This window comes from Strigops habroptila, chromosome 14, assembly GCF_004027225.2.
Source record: "Strigops habroptila isolate Jane chromosome 14, bStrHab1.2.pri, whole genome shotgun sequence".
Taxonomy (NCBI): domain Eukaryota; kingdom Metazoa; phylum Chordata; class Aves; order Psittaciformes; family Psittacidae; genus Strigops; species Strigops habroptila.
This window is the reverse complement of record NC_044290.2, coordinates 7,879,682-7,901,280: the sequence shown is the minus strand read 5'-3', so window position 1 is coordinate 7,901,280 and position 21,599 is coordinate 7,879,682. Positions and strand designations below refer to the sequence as shown.

Below are 21,599 nucleotides of genomic sequence, written 5' to 3'. Positions count from 1 at the left end.
GGTTTTCCCAAACTTAAAAAAGCCACCTAAATCCCAGATCAGTCAGACAAGACAGTTCCATTTAATGTGGATGTTACACAGGTTCGTTCTAATTAGTTTTCTACCTGATTTGAAGCACCAAGCCTGGGTCAGGCATGCAGGGTTCTGGTTGTTCCATAGACCAGCAGTTGCACAGTGTTGGTTGGATGGAATAACGTGCTTCTGAGGCTCAGGGTGGTCACTGTAGCAGATCATAAATTGCAGTGTAGGTTCTTATGTGACTTTCACAGCTGGTAACTGAACTCTCCCATGCTGATATGTGAATTGTGTAAATCATACAGGTGTGATAGCATTTGTAGAGCTGCTGCTTGGTGAAATGTGTGTGTCAGGGGCTGGAATGAGCAAGTTAAACTTTTTCATTGATTTTTTCCGATTAAACCTCTTGCTTAAGTGCCCCTCATGCTCAGGACCCCTACACAATTCTTTATTTAGGTGTGTGGTGTATTCAGCCCCGTGATTTCTCTGGAGGCTAAGGCTGTCATGTTCCCATCATGTGCTTGACTAAGTCTTTTCTCTGTGCTTTGCTATTTTTAAAAGCATGCAGGATGTTAGTCTCTGCTAATTGCTTTCACCATCAATAGGTGTCACAAGATTACAGCTAAAAATAGCTAACAAAAGAATGATGGGGATGGCAAGGCGGGTGCTCATCGGCTCCGCACCACGGGCGCTTCCAGCCTTTTGCCTTCCCTGTAACGCTGAGCAGGTTGGTGGCTTGTGGCATGGACTTTGCTCCTCAACAGCCAGAGGCTGCTCGCTGTTATTCTACTATTTGGAAGGGTTTAATTCGTCATTTGTCTGAATAAATTCACTAAGCACTGTCACAGGCTGGAGAGGGAATGTACAGGAGACACCTGAAGTGTTCACTGGTGGCTATTTGGAAGCGTTTGGATGCTTTGATATTAGAGTGGTGCTGGGGGAAGCAGTGATGGCCAACTGTGGCACAACAGTAGTGTACAGGTAACACTATGCCTGGGGCTGAACACTCCCAGGCTGCTCAGTGACAGGTTTTGGATCTTCTTTGCAGCCTGTATTGAAAACTCAGCATAAAGAAGTTTGAGGTGAAGCACTTTCAGAGTATCCGTACCACATACAATCCGAACTAGTGGAGTAGCTCCATCTTACAGGTCCAACCTCGAGGGAAAGCTCTGGCCTCTGTAAAAAAGACCTTTCAAATTCCTATTTGGGTGGTATTTTGAAGTGGGCTGATGTTCTGTTGCTGAGCTGGGTGTCTTTGCTTGCTTGTTTTCACACCAGTCACCTTCCCCTTGTCTGTGGTGAGCCTGACCACGAGCAGTAAGGGTGGGAACGCTTGTTCCCTTCATGGAACCAGGGCACTTGCTGCTAAAGATAAGCTGGGGAACCAAAATCCTCTTGCAGAGGTCTAACAGAGAAGGCAGCATCAGTTTTATAACAGAAGTTACATCATTGACTCTAATGAGGCTAGCATGCTCTCAGAAGGATATAGTCAGATGTCTTTGTTGCTTAGCAGCATGAGCCCTGCTGGCGGTGGATTTGGGTGTCCAGATCCTTCAGGTGCCTTTGAAAATCTCCCTTAAATTTTCATATAGGTGGAAAGCCATTACTAGTAGAGACCTATTGAATCAGTGGTGTCAGTTCCAGCAGCCGTCTCCTTGCTTTCTGGTGTGTTGTTTGATTCCAGTAGTGACACAGAGGTGTGGTGAGAGGTGCCCAGCCGCAGTGTGTGGTTCTGTGGCATGGGCAGCTGGTGACCAAGCCTTGTCTCCAACAGGATGTTCAGAGAGACCACAAGATGTTTGGATGGAGAGCTGTCATTGTTCAGGATGTCAGAACACTGCAACCCAACCCACAGCACTACTGAACTCAGGTACCCATGGTACATCTGGCTTCAAACAGTGAGGATATAGGAACATCATAAAGGTTTGGACATCGCTGTTGTGGGACTTCTGCCATCTTCTCAAATTAAATCCCATGCACTTGGGAAGCTGAGGATTAGTTTAGGAAGGGAATACGGATTTTATGTTTTTAAATACATGTCTTCATATATGAGCATGTTTGAGTGAACGGAAATGGCTTTTTTCTCGAAGCTGATGGTGGTGCTGAGGGGTTTGATCAACCTTCTGCTAAACCACTGACAACAAAGCTCGAGGGGCCTCTGAGGTATTTTTAGCCCATCCTCTGCCTGCAGGCAGGCCCAGCTCTGCCTGTCATTCCTGACGTGCTTGTCCAACGCATTGTATAAAGCCTCTAACAATGGGGATTTCACAATCCTCCCAGGCAGTTTATCTCAGTGTTCCACTCTCTGCCCGCTGAGATGTTTTTCTGCTGTCCAGGCAGTATGTTCTTTGCTGTAATTCAAGCCTGTTACTCCTTGTCCTGTCTGCAGTGGACACAGAGCCTTTACAGGCAGCTTTTATGTAGCTGGAGACTGTCACTTCTTGCCTTGCCTTTTTCTCCCCTAGATTCAAACTCAATCCCTTCAATCTTTCTTCACAGCCACCTCATTTAACAGAGCCAGCGGGTGTTCCAGAACAGATTCAGGCACAATTTTCCTGCTGATAATGTGACGCAGGGACCTGAGAAATTAGTGACAGTGCAAAAGGGGGGAGACGTGAGCAGGAGCTGTGTTCCCGGGTCCAGGAGAGAGGGACAGGGAACATGGGGCTGGCAATCCCCCAGAAACCAGCAGAGAGCCACGAGGGAAACCTCTATGGAGGAGAAATCAGCCCCTCCTGGGGCACAGCATCACCCTGAGGACTGGGCAGGATGGGGAAAAAGGGAGAGAGGCCTCAATACTGGGGACCAGCTCATCTGCAACATGGGTGCAGGGGCCAGGGCTGAGGCAAAGCATTGGGGCTGAGCAGGTGAAGGTGTCTTGGCTGAAGGCTGCGGAGTTGTTTGAGGTTAAACAGGGACTGAAACACAGGTGAGAAGAGCAAGGTTGCTGGGTCAAAGCCTTTATTAGAAGAAATTAGCTCTGGCTGGTTTCATCAATCCCAGGTGAAACTTGGCTGTTATTGCTACCTAAAGGTGAGGCTAGTTCCGTATTTTCCAGTTAAAATTGGGGTTGCTAATGGCTGAGCATCATCCTTTTAAGGCCAAGTATGTTTTACACCCCCAGGCAGCAGCTGAAGCATCTCGGACAGAGGCTGCCATGGGCCGGGCACCCCGGTTGGTTACAGCCTCTCATGTCTCACAGGGGGATGCTCTGGAGAGCCCTGCAGTGGTGAGGATGGGCATGGGGTGCTGATGGGGTGATGCTGTGTTTGTCCCCTGACCCCTGATGCCATTTTGGTCGTCGGCCCCGCAGCCCCTCACTATGGGCTGGGCGAGTCCCTGGCCCAGCAGCTTTGCAGGGTCTCTTACCTTGCTGTGGCATCATGGAGGGAGAAATGCACAGGGGAGGAGGAGAATATACCAGATATCAGGAGGAAAAATCAAGGTAGTTTCCAGCGGAGCCCAGCACACGGCTCTTGTGTGACCCCTTGTGTCGGTGCTGCCGGAGGGAGCTGGGAAATGCTGAAATGAAACACAGCCCTGCATTGGCACCCATGGATGTGCCCGGTTTCCATCACACGTATTTGCGGTAAGGGATTATTACATGTAAAAAGGTGTAGCAGAAACGCACCAGTCTTAGTCATGGCGACAAGTCCTATTCGTTACCTCTAGGTACCACTTTAATGCTTCATTTTGCACTGGTCAGACTTGCTGTGCCCATTGCGGCCGCCAGACACGCTCCAGGCACAGCCGCCTCTTTATTTTGCTCCTGAAGACTTGCTTTAAGCAGCTGGGAGAGTTTAATAGAGGCCTAAAGGGGCCCAAAGTGGGGGTCTTGGGCTGTGCCTCCTTACAGGTGGCTCCAGAGGGCACCAGGCACCGACAGATTAAAACCGCAATTAAAAGTTGCTTTGATTGGGCCTGTTCTGGGTTATGGGATGGCCCAGGAGAACTGCAGCAGGGTTGCTTTCAAAGCACATATGTACATGTGCATATATGTACATACATGTGGATACATAAAACTAGGTATAAATATCTCTAACTATGTGTCAATATATATAGTTTTACAGATATCTACACACATACTGAAAAGTTTTATCTATCACCATAATCCCTATTATAGACCTAAAATACTTTTATATACTTATGTATTATATTAAAATGTTACTGACTATGCTATATTAAAAATAAATCTGAAATTTCATATGTACATGTACGCAGATAGTGTAAGCCACTACAATGACTCTCATTGTATGTGTAAATATTTCATTGTATGTATTATTATATTATTATATGTACATAAAAATATGAACGTCTTCAAAAGCATGTTTTATATGCTGTTATATAAGTATATAAGAATATGCTAATAAAAAGCTGGTAAATATACAGCCTATATAAGCTCATGTGGCACAGGGCACAATCACGGTGTGGTTGTAGTGACTTACCCTGGGCTCGGGGCTTGGCCAAGGGCACAGCCCCAGGAATTCGTACGTATGTGTATTAAACCCCAAGCATTTTATACTACTAAAATCTAGTTCATATATAGAAATAGAAAGTACACTTATTAAAAATATGCTGCTAAATATGCCTTCTGCAAATGTGATTATTAAAGGTACTGCTATCAATCAATATAAATACGTGCACATGCACAGAGATACTCTGGGTACGTTAAAACGGATACACTTTGTGCATAATATCTAATGTATTCTAAACACAGACCTTTTATAGCAATGCATTTTATAATTACAGATCCATAAATACAGACCTAGATTGTTAAATTACGTATCTTATATATAGATATAATGACATAGATTAACAGATAATTGAATTTTTATCTGTATATATGAAAGGATATGGATATACAATGACACAGCAAAAGTTACACGGTCACACACATATGAAAGTGAGTGTGAACATGCGTGTGTGTATTACAACAAATCTATTTTGTGCATGATATATCACATATAACCTAAAACCAGGCCTTAAAAGCAATAAAATCTATCATAAAGCTATATTAATCAATAAATTATTATAAATATATTATCATTATTAAACATATATATGCATACCGGGAGAGAGCACGTGTGCTACAGGCACATGTGCACATGCACACACTCACAGAGGCAGAGTCAAGGTGTTTGTGTATGACAACAAATATACTTTGTGCAAAATATAGAACTTAACTTATATAGCAAAACTAGAGCTTTATATCAATAAAATATATATGTGTGTGTATATATATAAAATGCTATGAAGCCATTGGAACCAAGGAACTGCTGTTAATTGTGCTATGTGGAAATCTAATCGTTGAATTTATAACTATAATGAGCTATGTGCCTCTACAGGTAAATGTGCACTTGCACACACAAAGGCAAGTGTGTGTGTTAGAATGACTGCACTTTGTATCTCATTTAACATTTATTAAAACACGAATCTTCATCACAATAAAATGCAGTTTCAATATTTTTAAATGTATATAAAAATCTAAACCTACCTTTTAAACATAACTGCAGCCAATTATGGCGCATAAAATACAGCAGTTTAACCTTTATCTAATACACATTATTTTATGTGGGTGTGTGTGTAAAAATATACCACTTTAATACAGCTTGTTCTCGTGGGTGTGTACACACACACACGGGGAAAGAGCAACTGAGCGTGACAGTGTTATTAAACCAGATATTTGGTTCATAATACATATACTGCATATTTAAACCCAGACCTTTGGACGTCAGTGATGCTTCTTTATGTGCATCTTTGTGTTAAAATAATTAAAAACTTATTAAAACTAATTGTTCCATATGCTATATGGAAATACAATTATCAAATTGCTATACGAATAGCACAGAGTGAGTAAGGGCTGTGCACACGTGTGCATGTGTGTGAGCACTTGCACATGCATCTGTGTGGTGTAACAAACCAACTTTGTGCATAATGCATAATGGATATTAAACACAGACCTTTGTAACAGTAAAATGTGTAATTATAGACACATGAATATAAACCTAGCTTATTAAAGCCTGTTAAGTATGCTGTATGAATATATTATTTATAGCCGTATATGCAGCAGTATATAGACATCTAGACACACAAAGTGTGCAGGCATATGGATGTACTATGACAAATTGTGTGCATAATACCCAGCATTTATCATAAAACCCCCCTTTAAAACAATAAAAGCTTTAAAAATTTATATTTTAAAGCCATATTCAATTAGTAAATTCTGATGATATGGGGTGTGGTGTGTATTATAGCAAATATAGTGTCTGCGTATAAAAAAATAATATAGTCATAGTAATAAAGTAAATGCTGCTAAATACATGCTATGAAAGTGTAATTACCCAGTTTAAACCGATACGGATCTACAGCTACGTAGAGAGCTCTATGTGCATCTGTGTGTCTGTTTTAGAACAAATACACTTTGTGTCTCGTTAAAGCCGGCATTTATATTGATAAAACCTACTACATGTATTGATAAATATAAAGCTAACTTTTAACAATAAATACTGCTAAATATGGTTTATGAAAATAATAGAATTTTAGAATGTTTTTCAGTAGCCACATTTTTTTTTTAATGTTGGTACATAAGTGTGTTAAAATATATCAATTTATTTTTATATAGTATATAGATAAAACTAATGCGCAGGTGCACGCACATGGGGGGGGCTGAGCAAGAGCGTGATTATGTCTGTGTTATTTAAACATAGTTTTTGTGCATAATAGACATTAGGTATTAAAACACTGCCCTTTTTATACATATATATATATATATACACACACACGTGTCTATCACACTCCTTATCTATGTGGCTGGACAGACAGTGAGCAGGAGAGAGAAGAGCACACACATGTTCACAGATACATGTGTGTATAGATGTGTGTGGTTTTTGCATGTGTCCACACACGTGCCTGTATGTTCATGTATGTGTGTGTGTGTTAACAAATACACGTTGAACCTAATACATAATATTAAACTCAGGCTTTATAGCAATGCCCTCTGTATCTACGTATGTGTACAGATACGTGTATTGAATTACCCGTACACCTATTTAATAACTTAAAATGCATAAATAGTGGCAGTTACACAGTTTTTCTCTTGCTATATCTGTATTAGATATAAACTCTGTATCTAAAGCATGCAGTATGTATTACCTATGTGTCCTATACAAAACATTAAATATAATGGAGATGAAAATTAATGCATTATTTTGAGTACTAGAATAAAAAATACTTATTATGCAGCATTTTAATGAATGTATTACTATCTGCGCGCTGTGTAGTAATACATGATCACATCCCATGATATATAAAGTGTCTGTGTATCTATGTAAATGATGTAATATAACCCACACTGTATCGGTTTGTTATATAGTGTGATATATAAGTACAATATTTTATTAAAATAGTAAATGGCATTAAATATACCACAATTAGCAATCTGTTCCCTTTCCAAGTGCACGGTTGTGACAATACTGGATGATGAGCCTCCATCGAGGCTGCTGGGAGCAGCAGGGTTGGGTTGAGGGGACATTGCACCCCATTACCTGGGGTCCATCACTCCGACGGGGCACAGCCAGGGCTGGAGGCCACGGGCAATCCCAGACCAGCTTTTTGACGGAGAAAGGTTAAAATACACCCCCCCTGAAGCCCCGAGGGAAGTGCTGACAGAGCACAGCACACACTGAGAGACCAAAGCACACGGTGAGAGAAGAAAAAGTTCAAAGTTTATTAAACATTAAGAATAACAGACAAAAAAAATAAAAATAAAGAAGATTTGGGCTGAGCAGCACAGGCTGCATCCACCTCATGTCACACAGCTCAGCTGAGCTCGCTGTTAAACCTGTATTGGAACAGACGCTGTCTTGTGGTGTTGCCAGAAATACGATGGTTGATCACTTGTAAGTTTTAATACATTTTGTTTTTCTCTTCACATATAAAAAGAAGTCGACAAAATAAAACTAAACTGCACTTCTCTAGTGTGTTACATGCAGAAACAGCTGTAAAGCACTAACGGGGGTATTACAAACCCACAGAAGCAAGAGAGTCAAAAATCGGGGTCCTTTGGCCCCGCTGAGTTCACCCCTTGTGCAGTTACAGAGCACAGCCAAGCACGGGCCTTGCTCTGGCACGGGCCTTTCACTGGGAGTTTCTTGCTTTTGTGGATTTGAGTCCAAACGTTATTCCCATGGTGCGAGGGTCAGTGCCTTGAGCACCATTTGAAAATGAAAAGGAATAATCCCCCCCAGCCTTGTCTGCCATGGGCTTTCCCAAAGAAAGCCCCAAGGTGCTCAAAAATACCTCCCAAATGCCATTTGTTTTTAGAGGGCGTTCTTTTGTGAAAAGAAATGAATCACTTCTAAGATTTAGCAAAAAACAACAAAAAAAAAAAAAGCAGCATTTTATCAATGCTTACTTATGGTTAAATACAAGTCAGTGAATTATTCAGACAAGCTATTAATTATTCTGCAAATATATATATTTCTATTTTTATAAAATTACATTTTCATATACCTACAAGCTCCTTCATGAGCAACAAAGCCACAGAGGTGTGATGAGCCCAGCTGAGCTGTCCTCAGGAACTGGAAATGAGCTGAACTGGCCTGGATTTACTTTCTACTGGTTACAGAAGCTGATTGTTTCCCAGCTTTTAGGCCATATATTTTGCCTTGGTTTTTCCTCCCTTAAGGGTGAGCTTCTTGGAGACACCAGGGCAGCCTGTCCTGCTCCCCTCAGCCCATTTCCAGCCCCCAGCCACACACTTGCCCTCCCGTCCACCCGCACAGCAGGATGGGGCCGGAGGCATGGGAGCAGCTTTGGGAACCGCTGGACGAGGTAGCTGCTGGAAACCTCTGTGCTCCTCTGTGGCCATGACTTAATAAATCTGTGCTCTCCAGCCTACAAAAGCTACCGTCATCTCCCACCCCTTCCCTGCCCAAAGGAAACAAAAGAATTGTCTGTAATTGTTTTTTCCAAGCTGCCTTTTACATGTTTAAGAAAGTTCTGTGGTCACACCACAGCCCACCGATGGCTCGGGCTCAGTACAGCTGATCTCACGCACACTGTTCTAGCGTCACCCCAACAACAATCACTGTGGGGGCAAGTCTAAGCTGTTGCTATTTGCTGTGTTGCTGCTAAAAGTGTAGCCGCGGCAGCAGCCGCTGAGCCCCGCCACGGTCACGCTGCTTCTAAGAACAGAAATGAAGTTTATTTCACAGAAGCTGTAGCAGAGACACTGAGTTGTGCCCAACACTGCCAGTCTCGTTTCTCTACCCCTGCATCCAGTGGCTTATACTGACCTTTAGAAAATAACTTACTGCACTTGAAACTTGCTGCAGCACATGGAAATTCAATTTGCTGAATAAATGGTCCACAGGCAAGTCCTGCACGTTAAGGGCTGCTGACAACTCGGGTATGTTTGAGGAAAAATACTGGAAAGATGCCATTCCTGCCAGGGTATTTTTAATGCTGAACAAAATGGTGAGTCCTTTGTATCAACCTCCTGAAGCATGAATAATGATTTAATGGAATGAACAACCTTTTTATTTGAAAATAAGGTCAAAACACTTCGAGAACTGTGAGCAAGACATGTAGCACCATATTTTCCTCACCTGTTAATAACCAGATGCAGCACATACAACTGTATACCCCAACAGAGCTATCTGTAAAAAACATTTCAGCTGGAAACGGATTCTAGCAGCAGCAGATTAGAAATGACTGAGATTTTTTTGTCTTATATATTATTTTTCTGCCTTTACAAAAATATTGTCCTGTCCGATCAACAGTTGACTAAAACCCATGTTGTGCTTTGTCCCTATTAAACCGTTTCTTTATGTGTTTTGGATGGGAAATAAGAAAGTCTCTCTTTTTCAGTAATATGGAACATCCTGGAAAGCCATATTACTGCCATAAAAATTTAATGTATAGCACAGAACATGCCGGTGTGCCAGTGGTAGGCTTAAAATATTAAAGAGTTAAGAAAAAAAACAACCAACCAACAAACCCCAAAGCATTTCCTTTCTGTACAATATGGAGAATATATATCTTTGCTATATATTTTTAAACATGGAATAGCTTTTTCTTTCTTTTTGCTATATATATGTCTTTCAAAATACATTGTCAGTATTTGTACTTGAAAAATACTGTACAAAACAAACATACTATAATTATTCTGTATAAACTTTATACATTTTATAATATCTATCCTTTTGGTCTATAGTAAACACTTAGATTGATTGGATTAACCACAGTATATGACAACACCATCCCCTTCTGAAATACACCAGTGTCTCTTACATTCATTTTTCAGAAGTCCACTTTATATTAGAACATACATGTTCAGAAGCAAATAGAGTTTAAAACAATAAAGTTCAGAACCATCAGTTCATGTCACACTCAAAACAACAATCACTAGGAAAAATGGGCTTTGCAAACCAGTGACTTCTTCTAACTGAATAAAAGTGATCTTTAAAACAGCAAGATATAATCCACAGAAAATATGTTACAAAACATGGGGGAAAAAACCAAATTAATCAGGGTATTTACTTAATTTTTAATCACAAAATGGAACTTGAAGAAATGCATAACTAAGTGAAAACAGAAAAGCCCCTCTGATTTCGACATCGGCTCTGATTTGATACTATTAATTTTGTTCTCGTTTCAACTAATTATCCTGCTTCTCACAAATGCGCTCCTTAGAGCAGGGACACAATTAGCATGCTCACGTGAAGGTGGCTTTTACCTTTTAGCTTTTTGTTAAAGACATTAAAAACTCCTGTTGGGGAGGGAAACCACCCTACGTCCACTAGGAACACCTGGGCAGCATGCGTGCTAGCATACAATAGGATTATTGCTTCAGGTACAGACAGTGCAAATACACACTCTGTGGTCCATCGACAGGACTCCTACCTACCTGGGGTCTGTGGAAAGAAAAGGAACCTTAAGAGCTACAGAGAAGCCATTATGGGCTCTATAATGAGTACAGCTAACTCAGTCTAACAGCACTTTTTAAATCTGAAGACAATTACCACCAAAACTGAAAATACAACGAAAGCAATCTATAAATTAATATTTCTGCAGTGTAGTACTAAATTATCTGTGCACTTTATTAGCATGTTAACGTTTCTGATTAGACATACTCAAACACGAGCTCGTTACTCTCCAAAAAACTGAGATCTACTTTTTTTTCTTTTTTCTTTTTTTTTTCCTTTTTTTTCCTTTTTTCTTTTTTTTTTTTCCTTTTTTTTTTTTTTTTTTTTTTAATTTATACTGGAATCTTTCCAAGTCAATCAGGAGGATGGAACTGGTTACAATAACATAAAAACCCTACTTTGAAGCAGCACTGAAAAAAAAAAAACCCATATGTAATAAAAAGCTTACTGTGGCGGTTCTCAACAGTCCAGGTAAAAATGTGGCACCCTTTGAAGAGGGCTTCATAAAAATGGGAAGTGCTGAGATGCGCACGCACACGCACACACACATGCACACATACACACAGGTACAGACGTGTGAACACACATACGCAGGTACACGCATACGCGAACAAAAGAAGAAGTAACGTTAAGTCAGTTTTGTTTCTGCTTCTGGTAAAGTGCTGAAGACAGAAAGGTTGGTTTGGGTGTGGTGCTATCAAACAGGAAACACATTGTCCATCTAGTCAAATGCCAACCCGCAACGAAAGAAAAAAGAAAAAAGAAAAAAGAAAAAAGAAAAAAGAACCCCCCCCATTGCCTCCTTTTCGATTTACAGGGGCCCGTGCCGAGCTTCGTACTTTGCAAGGACGTTCTTGCACTTGCCCAGCTCTTTCCGTAGGTCGGCCACCTCCTGGCGCAGAGCCGAGTTCTCCTTCTCCAGGAAGGAGGCGCGGATGGCGATCTGGTTCTCCTTCAGGCGGCGCGCATCCCGCGATCGCTTCGCAGCCATGTTGTTCTTTCTGCGCCTTGCCCAGTATTTGTCATCCTGCTCATTAAACACAGAAAGAAGCAAACAGGGTATTAGATTTCAGTAAACCGAGCAGCCACCAGGATGTGCTCTTAGCCACAGCCGCCGCTCCGGGGATGACTTCACTCATCCTACTTGCCCGGCCCAGCCAGCCCTGAGGATGCCAGGCACTGCTGGGACAACAGTTAGAGATGTACATGGCATAACCCATCCAGGGAGAACAGATGCCCATGACTCTTTCTGTCAAAATGCTTACGCTAACCCCCTCATCCTCTTGACTGTGAAATCCTCCAAGGGAAAAGGAGGAGATATTCCAGCAGTACAATGCATCTCAGCTGACCTAGTTAGCACATCCACCTTCATGTGCCATGACTCACTCCCTACCGTTGCTGGAGCGGTGCTAATTACCTCTTGTATGTCCCTGTTCATCTCTGCCAGCCAACACCTGGCTCACTCTGTTCGCTGGTATCATGCATTTCATCTACCGTGCAGCTCTTTTTAATGTTCAAAGCTCCTTCTCTGCAGAGCCCCAGAGCATTCCTGTTTCCACCCTAGAATGGCAAGTCACTGGGAGAGGAGTCCTTGGCACTACGACCGCTGCTTTGGTACCATCCACCAAGAGATTAGAACAATAAGCTCTGACCACGGGAAAAAAAAGCTGGTGCATCAAAGGCTCTGGGTAAGTACTTAATTTTACCTGATTTTTTCCACTTTTCCAAAGAAATGTCCTTCAGTGAAACGGCAGTTTCAATGCTGCTTTGAAACTGAACTAAGTTCTAGAGATTCGGAATAACTCAGTAAATACAAAGTGGGCAGAATCTCCCATGAGAAGTGAAATTCAGTCGCCTGCAGAGTAAGAGCAGCCATTCAGCCCCCAAACTTCCTGGTCAATAGAGCTCAAACATCCCCTCCCAGAGTCATCCCTTCATTTTCACATGCTTCCATGTGCTTGTGTGGCTCTTGTCTCAACAAGCATGGCAGCACAAATCCATGTCCATGACAAGGCACAGGAGCCAGCTGCTCCTACGTTGCACTTAGCACACTCCCCACCACTCCTGTGTCTTTCAGCACAAACCAGGCCAGGCCTAATGCTGCTCTGCATCTTCTCCAGCTGCTCACGTAAGGCAAAGCAAGAGCAACACAACTGCTAGAAGTCCTCTAGAACTGCTTTTTATCAGTTTACCTTAACAAGGTGTGCAGCAGTGGTGGAGCCAGCATATCTCTAAATTGCTCTTCACCTGTACTTAGATGGTACCCCCAAAAATCCTCTTAAGCGTGCAGCAAAACACTATGACCCAAATCTTACTTATAATTTCCCATCTCATTCCACTCCATAAAAATCAGCTTTAAGCAATTTATTAGTGTGCCACCTAGGCTTCATCCCTCTTTATTTTAACAAATTGCTATGGCAAATCCCTTAATCCAGGCCTGAAAGAGGTAAGGCTGGCATTTCAAAATCACATGCAACCCAGAGACGATTGACTGATCTAATCTGCTTACCCTCCCCCAGAACTCAGCAGCCGTTCCACATGCCAGGGCAGAAGCAGCACTTGGGTCAAGCACTCTGAAATGAGTCAAGGGCAACTGATAGGATTATCTCAGGGAAACGCAAGATCCTGAACTTCTAGTTTAGTCTTAGGGTAAAAACTTAAGTGTCCTGCTGCTCCATGCAAGACACTGGTGTTCTACACCTCTGGCATGGGGTAGTCCAACAGCATCTTTGGCAAATTTTGCTTTGATGAGTAAGGATACCTAGGAGATGATAGCACAAAACCACAAATGGCACTGAGGAGCAAAATCCTGTCTCCTTACAGCCATTTCTGTATCACACACCTCTCTTCAGGCAGACACTGCGGTAAAATTTGCCCAGGTAAGTAATGGCATGGTGCAGACAGACCATTCTGGACCAAGCTGAAGATATCACAGACAAAGTGACAGCAACATACCACCTGAACACTACTGGAATCATGATTTCTGTGCTTTTAACTTGCACAACAGTATCCTTAGGGATAAAAATAGTGAACAGCAGCAGCTTCTTTCCCTAATGCTATCAATCTGGTGTGAACATGTGGCATCCTAGTCTCTTCACACGCGCAGCCAAGGATTCCCACCAATTCCAACAGGCTTCAGCCAATGTCTTGGGGGGCAGCAGCAAGAGCTGAATGAAATCCTGACTACCTCTACTAATACTGACTACCTCTGATAAAAAAGATCCTCTTGGAAATCACATGCTGGGGATAGAATTTTGCACATAATAACAATTTTCACAGTTGTTTGATAAGCTGAATCAGCTGATCAATTTGTTCTGCTCTACTCATGCTCTTTGCTCTTCACATCTCTCAGAAGCAGTGAGAGGCACAGACCAGGGTGCTCTTTCTTTTAAAATATTGTAGTATTATTGTTATATTGCATTAAAATACACTTATCAGCAAAATAATTTTGTTCTGTTTTCCTACAATTAGTTTCTTTCACCTAGACTAATGGTATTTACTATACTGTTCCCACTCCTTATTGAGATACAGTTATTGGTACAGAGCTAAAGCAACTTCCAAACAAGACACACATACTTCATTCTGTTATTGCCAGGGACCTCCACGAACCCTGTAAGACACAGATTCTTCCTTGAAGAATTCACCATTTATGCTGAGGAGACACACAGAGGCTGGAGGAAAAGGAAACATGATCAGGCTGTTTCATAAGTGGGAAATATAGGACAAAGTAAGCTTGTCCAAGGTCACACAGGAAGTTTCTGGTATACAAAGGAAATGAATATTGATCTCATGAATTTTGACTGTTGCATAACTAATAAGGGACATCCTCCCCTCAGTCTTATTCAGAACCGCTGACAGTTTTACTCTACAACAAAGTTTGGCAGATCTACCTTACAGCAGAAACTAGATTCATGCTCCAAACCTGTACCTCAGTGAGTAACTGTTACAGAGTACAAACTATCTTGTCACCAGTTCCAATTTACCTTCAGGTCATCTGGAATGAAGACTTTGCGAGCTTTCTTAATCATTGGCTGTGGTTTCAGCTCTTCTTCAGAGAACTTGCGCTTACGAGGGTCAAACATCTCCTGGCCAGGAATACTGGAAAGAGCAAGATCTGCAGGGTCAGGTTCGTAGCCAACAGGAACTTGGATAGTCTCAGGATCAATGGGACTCGGTGTGTTTCGGTTTGCTGGCAAGATCTGACCTATAGAAAGAAAGGATAAAGTCAGCTATGTTAGCAGAAAATATGTAAATAACATCACTGAACAAGGATTTTAGAAGATCTCGCAATACTTTACAAGGATTAATTCTTCAAGCTTTACTGTAAATTTGGTATTTACTCTTGCTAAATATTAGATTGTCCATTTTGCAGATTCGGATTCAGACATGCTCAAGCCGTTATGTTCAGAACTGGTTCCCATTTCCGGCTGCTAATCATCTTGGATGCCCACATAAGATCAGTGAATCCAACACTGATTGCACTAGACATTGCTTCAACTCATGCCACCTCATTAAGATCACATCCTCAGGAACAAATCCTAAGTACTGTCACTTAGCTCCGATTTATCCACCACGCTGTAATGCTTCCCAGTTTTCTCATACACAGATTTATTCATATATACCTTTGGGGGTACATTTAGTTTACAATGATGTACAGTACTTGCAATAGGACAATATCTCATCAAAATGTACTGTCAAGCTGTGCTGAAGCACTCCTCTAAGGAGACTTCGACTTTCTGTGAAATCCTACCTATGATATTCTAAATGACAATGAAGAAAACTTGAACATGAAAGACTACTTAAAGATGCTCTGCAAAAATGAATACTGATTCATGCCGCACTACTCTTTTATGGTATATAAAATCTAATAAAAAGGAGCCTATCCCCAGAAAATTATATCACTCCCCCCCCCCCCTTTTTCTTTTTTAATCTAAGATATAGCCTTCAAGATCCTACAGCACCAATTTAGGCACCATTCCCACTAAAAATCCAATTTAAAATCCCAACCAAAGGTTCCAAAAATAGGATCCTGAAGTCAGCTGCCTAAACAGGGACTATCCCTGGGGGCAGAATCTTCAGAAGTTCTCACATGCCTCAGAAGCAGAAGCCTCACAGGCTTCAGAGGGGGGACTTCTGATTGAAGCATATTATTCTTTTATAATTTTTTTGGCTATTAGCTAATTCACTTTGCCTTTAGAAATACAGCGGCTTTCATAACAACCACACAAACATCCTGTGACTGCATAATATTTCCTTATTTGTGCCTGCATCTGCAATATTTAGGGTGTAAAATGATCAACATTTCTAATTCCAAGCCAAGGCCAGTGTTAACAATGCATTATTTTAATCTAGATGACCGCAGCAACAACATTGGAACTGCACAGAAAATGCACCAGGGGATTGCACTGCGCAAAACAGGGCTTGCTCAGAGAGAGCTCGGCTTTTGTAACTCCCGTTTTAAAGCAGCGCTGATAACATCAGCTTCCAGGAAAGGCTAGTGAGGGCCTGGGAGAAGAGAAAAGGAGGATCAAAGCTATTAATGTATCTCTATGGCTGTAGGAAAGGGAGCGGGTTTTCACTAGCGGGCGCTCCGTGTTTAAACGTCTGCAGGGGTGCCGGAGGCGAAACCCTGGCCAGAAACTGCCCTAACGCCGGCCCGACCGGCTCAGAGCACCAAGGCATGCCTGCAGCCCTGCTCCAAAGGGATGGCTAATCTCATTTCGGATACACGGGCTGGCAGAAACAGGCTTATTTAAAGGCTTAAATGCAGGAAAGCTTCCTTTGATGTATGTCGGTACCAGAGCAGCCTGATATTTTTTTTAATGCAGACAAATGTATAGACATATGCACCAGAGACCGTGCAACTTCTGTAAAAGAAATAAGAAGGAAGCAAGACACCAGCTCTAAATACTTTTATATTATTTCTGGTGAGCATGCAGGGTGTTTCTAAAAGTCAAGTGGATTGTGAAATCTGTCCTAGCTTTCTAATTGCTCTAAACAAAAGAACCTGTATTTAAATATTGCCGAAGTTCTAGGTACACAGTATCAGTTTACATATTATCATTAATCTATAATGTGCTGTTATTACACAACCACATGAGCTTTGTAATCATTGGCCTCAAGAAATTTTACAGTATCTCTCTGAAAAAGGGCAAAAATGCTCTTTTTAAACATGGGAAATTGAAGTTTGCACCTTAGCAATGCAGTGGTAAAATAAAGGGAAGAGGGACACATCTCCAAGGTGATCTGGGAGAAGAACCTACAGCAATCAAGATCCTGCCTCATTCCCTGTGTGCACACATTTCACTTCCCCAGCTCTCACTACTAAAGATACGGTTGCTTCAGCAAACATAAGACATCCCAGGTGCCGGTGTGAAGCTCGGTCAAGGTGAATGTTACTCACCATTGCAAAGCCTGAATAAATCCTGCACACAGCTAAACATTATCACCTGGAGCCCAAAAAATCCTGCCCTGTAAGGTATCCCTCACTTGCAGGGCACGCACGCCTCCATCAGACTATGCAGGCTGACTCCATCCTGTCACGCTCCTGCAGATGAGCAGGAACTCCACTGAGAACAGAGTTACTCAGGGTGTCTAAAACCCTAGGCAGAAAAACCAGTATTTCCTTGTCCAGTGTTTCACATTAGGCAACTCCTGGCACTTGCTATCTTTTTATTTATTCTACCAAGTTTTGCCAATAACACATGCCAGGAACCTGTCTTCATTAGTTTACTGGCTAATGGCCATTACATCTATGTGGTGCTGGAACTCGTAACCCAAGACGACAGCGTGGGCTGTGCTGGATTTGGCACCGCTGTTACTGCAGGAGCACAGGACACGGCCTCATGTTACGTTGCTCTCCAAGCTCCTTTCCCTCTGTGTGCATGGCACTTTAGCTGTGCATCCTTCTGCCAAATTTGTTCTGGGTGTTATTTTTATGCACTAAATTCCTCGCAATCAGAGGTAGGTCAAATAAGCACAAGCAATCTGAACGTCATGTGCCCAGCAGCCGACTAATCCTCACATCAGCAAGCTTCACAGCTGTCACAACATCCAAAGACAGAGCTGGTCAGAGGCCGTGATGTGCAAGAAATCAGCCAAGGAGGAAGCCCACAGCACCAGGCGCCAAGGCCAGTGAAGGTAAAGCACCTCTCTGCTCAGCATGGGGAGCCAGATGCCTTTCTTGCTAGTCTCTGTATTATTTAAACACTCTGCCAAATCTTCACAGTGAAGTGGCTGGACTGTTTAATGTGCTGAGCTTTGTTCTCAATGGGGGCTGAGGATTGCCAAGTGTTTTGGAAAGAACTTAGCCCCTCTATTTAAGTTGCTGAAATGAGAGCTTTTGAGCATTAAGCTCTTCTGGAAATCCAGCTGCAGAACTCCATGGTGGTGGTGGACGCAAGCTGGGAACAATGGTTAATGGAAACTTCCCCTCATACTACCCTAGTGATTTGTCTCAACCATGGCCTGGAGAGACCACAACTATGTCAACACTGGCCTTTTGTCTGGAGACCTTCCCACTTGTAGAGCTCCACTCAAGCAACACTAAGTATGCCAGGACAGACACAGCTCCAGGTGTCTCCTGGCAAAGAGATCAGCAAGTTTTGGCAACCCCAAAGCTACGGCTGCCCCAACATCTTGCTCATGCTCTTGGTGTTGCTCTGGCGGATACTAGCTATAGCAGAAAATTTTCCAGAAAGAAGGACCTGAAAGAAAGTTGGCTGTTCTAACCCTTTCAGTCCTCCTCCCAGCAGAGACTGCCAGTGAGGAAACCCAACGTAATGGCAATATTTTCACTGTGCTTCCTTGTTCAAAGAGAAATGGACTGAGGCCATTCACTTGTGTTATCTAGGTCAGCGAACGGCTGGTGAAAGAAAAAGAATAGCAGCTTTTAATTGCTTGCAATAATTAAAATTCACAATTCGAAAGCACAGTTGCATTTTTATATACCTACAAAAGCAAATTGCTGATCTGGTATTGTGGGGAGCTCAGTCACTGTATCCTGACTCCTAATTTCCCCCTTTTGAAACATCCCACCTACCAGCTGTGCCCAGGAGAGTTAAGACGGAAATAACCTCTTCAACTGCAACCACTGCTTGACAGACTTATCTGTACTGCGAGAGATCCCTGCTAAATTATGTGGAACTCAATTTTGCATGAGTCAACTCCCATAAAAATGAGCCTTATTTTCAGAAAATCTCCCTTCTCACAGCCCTTCCACACTTTTCATCAGCTCAACAGCTGGCTGGAGAACAGCGACAAGAAAAAGAAAGGGAGTGGAAATGTTCTAATCAAAATATTTTCCCCTATTTTTTACGCATGTATTGGAGGGAAAGAAAAGAGGAGCTTCTTATTCAATTTATTAGCAGCCCAGAGATAAAATATGTGTTTGCTAATCATTTTTCTTTATATAAACTAAAGGCACTTTGGGAATGTCAGTCAGAGTCTATAGCGCGGCAGTTAAATTGACAGATAATCCTCACCCAGAGCTGCTCCAGAGAACACCACGGCTCTGCCGATATGTTTTCCAAACTGTCTATCCGCTTGGTGCCTGGCCAGCTATTTGGAATAGTTCTCTTACTCCAAATCACAGCCTGTCCCAGACTAATCTGTTATCTATTTCTGCATTAACCCCTTCAGCCTCTAGAAGTTACCTCACTGCAGAACACAAGGCAGCGTGCAGGAATCAAGATAGGAAAAAATCTCCACCCACAGTAAAGTAAAAGGAGTATTCTGGAAAACAAGATTTATCTAAGGACAGAATCTTGTCAGGTTATAATTCCTCGCTTACAATATTACAAGCAACATTTTATCTTCCTATCCAATTTCCCTACTATTAGGATTTTAGTGTCTTCCAGAAACCAGAACATTTACACAGATAGTAAGACCATAATCCACACAGGCACTAAAGGGAATAACAAGCTGCACTGTATTGACCTTCCAGCCCTCCCACTGGAAGAACAAAATGAACCACTCTGCCTGGGGGTGCAGAAGACACTTCACCTCTGGGTGTATTTATGTAAGCAGTTATTAGAGGAGCTTTATTTTCTTCTGAACAAGAGATTAGTGTATTTTGACCAGTGCTCCAACCTGGCACAGACATTCCTCTATTGCTTATCTTACACAAACTTTATTTTGCTGAACAGGGGTGACTGCAAACACTTCCTGCAGAAAGAAGGATCTTAATCCAACACAACCACAGCATATTCGCTGCTCTTAACACATACTAACTGACTGGCACATTTAAGTGCTTTTAAAATGTGTACTTTTTACAGGTAATCAGCATTGTTTACAAACCTTGTGCATTTAATTATGAAAGAATTGTCATTTCCCCTCTCAGCATTGTGTGCCTCCCGCGCTGGGCCTCTACAGTATTATTACAGGCAGGACTGGTAGTCTTATTCAGATTGTCTGACACTTCCCATTAAAGGATGCTGTCTTCAGTTCCTTAGGCTTTTGCCAGATTTCAACCATTCTGTTTGGATTTATGTGTGCCAATGATGTTTCTGCCAAAATGGTTCTACAGTTTCCCGAAAACGGTTTAGCAAAAATACTTTGTTTTGAACCTGTTACAAATTTCTGGCAAACGTTTCACAGGACTGTGCTAGTGGCCTGTGCACTGGAAGCAAGAGCAGCTCCTGATCAAGGCTATTTCCCTTTTGTTTGCTGCCTTGAAATCTACTGCCTGCATAGTAAGGCTGGGTGAGAAAGGGGCAGTTTCTCTAAGTGATTAGGACTCAAAGCTGAGAAGGAGGTGAGGAAGGTGAGGATGAGGGAGACTGGAAGCCAAAGAGGAGAACAGGAGAGCCTGGAAGAGGAAATAATTTTTTTTTGCTTCAGCAAAGGCTGGGATGACTGCGTTCAGAAGAAGAGCTTCATTGGAGAGAACAGGGTAGGAGAGTGCCTGGGCTGATGGTACTCAGATTCCTCAGTCCATCAGATCCTCTTCAATCAGCAAATAGTGAAGTTCACTGGCAAAGCGCCCTGTCCCCCTTCAGCTCCTAACAGCGAGAGGAAGTTGTCATCCTCTACTCAGTCTGAGCGACAGGATGCTGTGGGGTGCTGTCAGGTCCATTCCTACTCATTTCCAGTGTGTTGTAGGGGTGGCCCATGAGTAAGCCTAGGTTGTCTTAAGTTTTCAGAAGCACAGTCATGGTTGCAACAATCTCTAAAGTTTTGATCACATACTATTTCTTTCCAGATTCTTTCCTCATTTAGGAGTCACTCGTTTCACCCGTTTTGATTTATCTAAATGGACCCATACATTATTTGCCACAAATTATTCCAGCGTCTTTTAGAGACACAAATAGCAGCTTCATAGGAGTTCCCTCTAGCAGTGACTACTGCATCTCCATGCTTCACAGAAACAGCTTTTCCCCTCAAGACCCCCACAAAAGAAGGGGGAGCACTTCCTCTTTGCAGGTGAAAGACAGAAGTACAGACATTTAAAATCAAAGGAATGCACCAACCCCTCAGGTTAGCTGACATTACAGGCACTGTCTGCATTCCAAATCAACTCTCAACGACTTCTATTCCAGGTTGGGGGCTGTACACCAATCCAAGTGAGGGCCACCTGAGATATCAAACCAGGCTCCTCACAAAAAGGGAAGCAAACACGCAGTGCGACAAGCTCACATGATTAAATGACTTGCTTAG

The 21,599-nt window shown here is 42.4% G+C and overlaps 1 protein-coding gene across 2 annotated transcripts in view; it reads right to left on the bottom strand.

The window, feature by feature from the left end:
* Positions 1 to 10,363: 10,363 nt before the first annotated feature.
* The window catches only part of HLF (HLF transcription factor, PAR bZIP family member), a 32,697-nt gene continuing 21,461 nt past the window's right edge, over positions 10,364 to 21,599 (bottom strand). The window contains exons 3-4 of one of the 2 annotated variants that reach the window (XM_030506123.1): positions 14,927 to 15,147; positions 10,364 to 11,970 (exon numbers count right to left, since the gene is read on the bottom strand). In XM_030506123.1, coding sequence (XP_030361983.1) covers positions 11,755 to 11,970; positions 14,927 to 15,147 — 437 coding nt within the window. In that variant the 3' untranslated portion in view covers positions 10,364 to 11,754. Of the gene's footprint in view, positions 11,974 to 14,926; positions 15,148 to 21,599 lie in introns of both variants that reach the window. The other variant, XM_030506121.1, reaches the window with a different exon arrangement.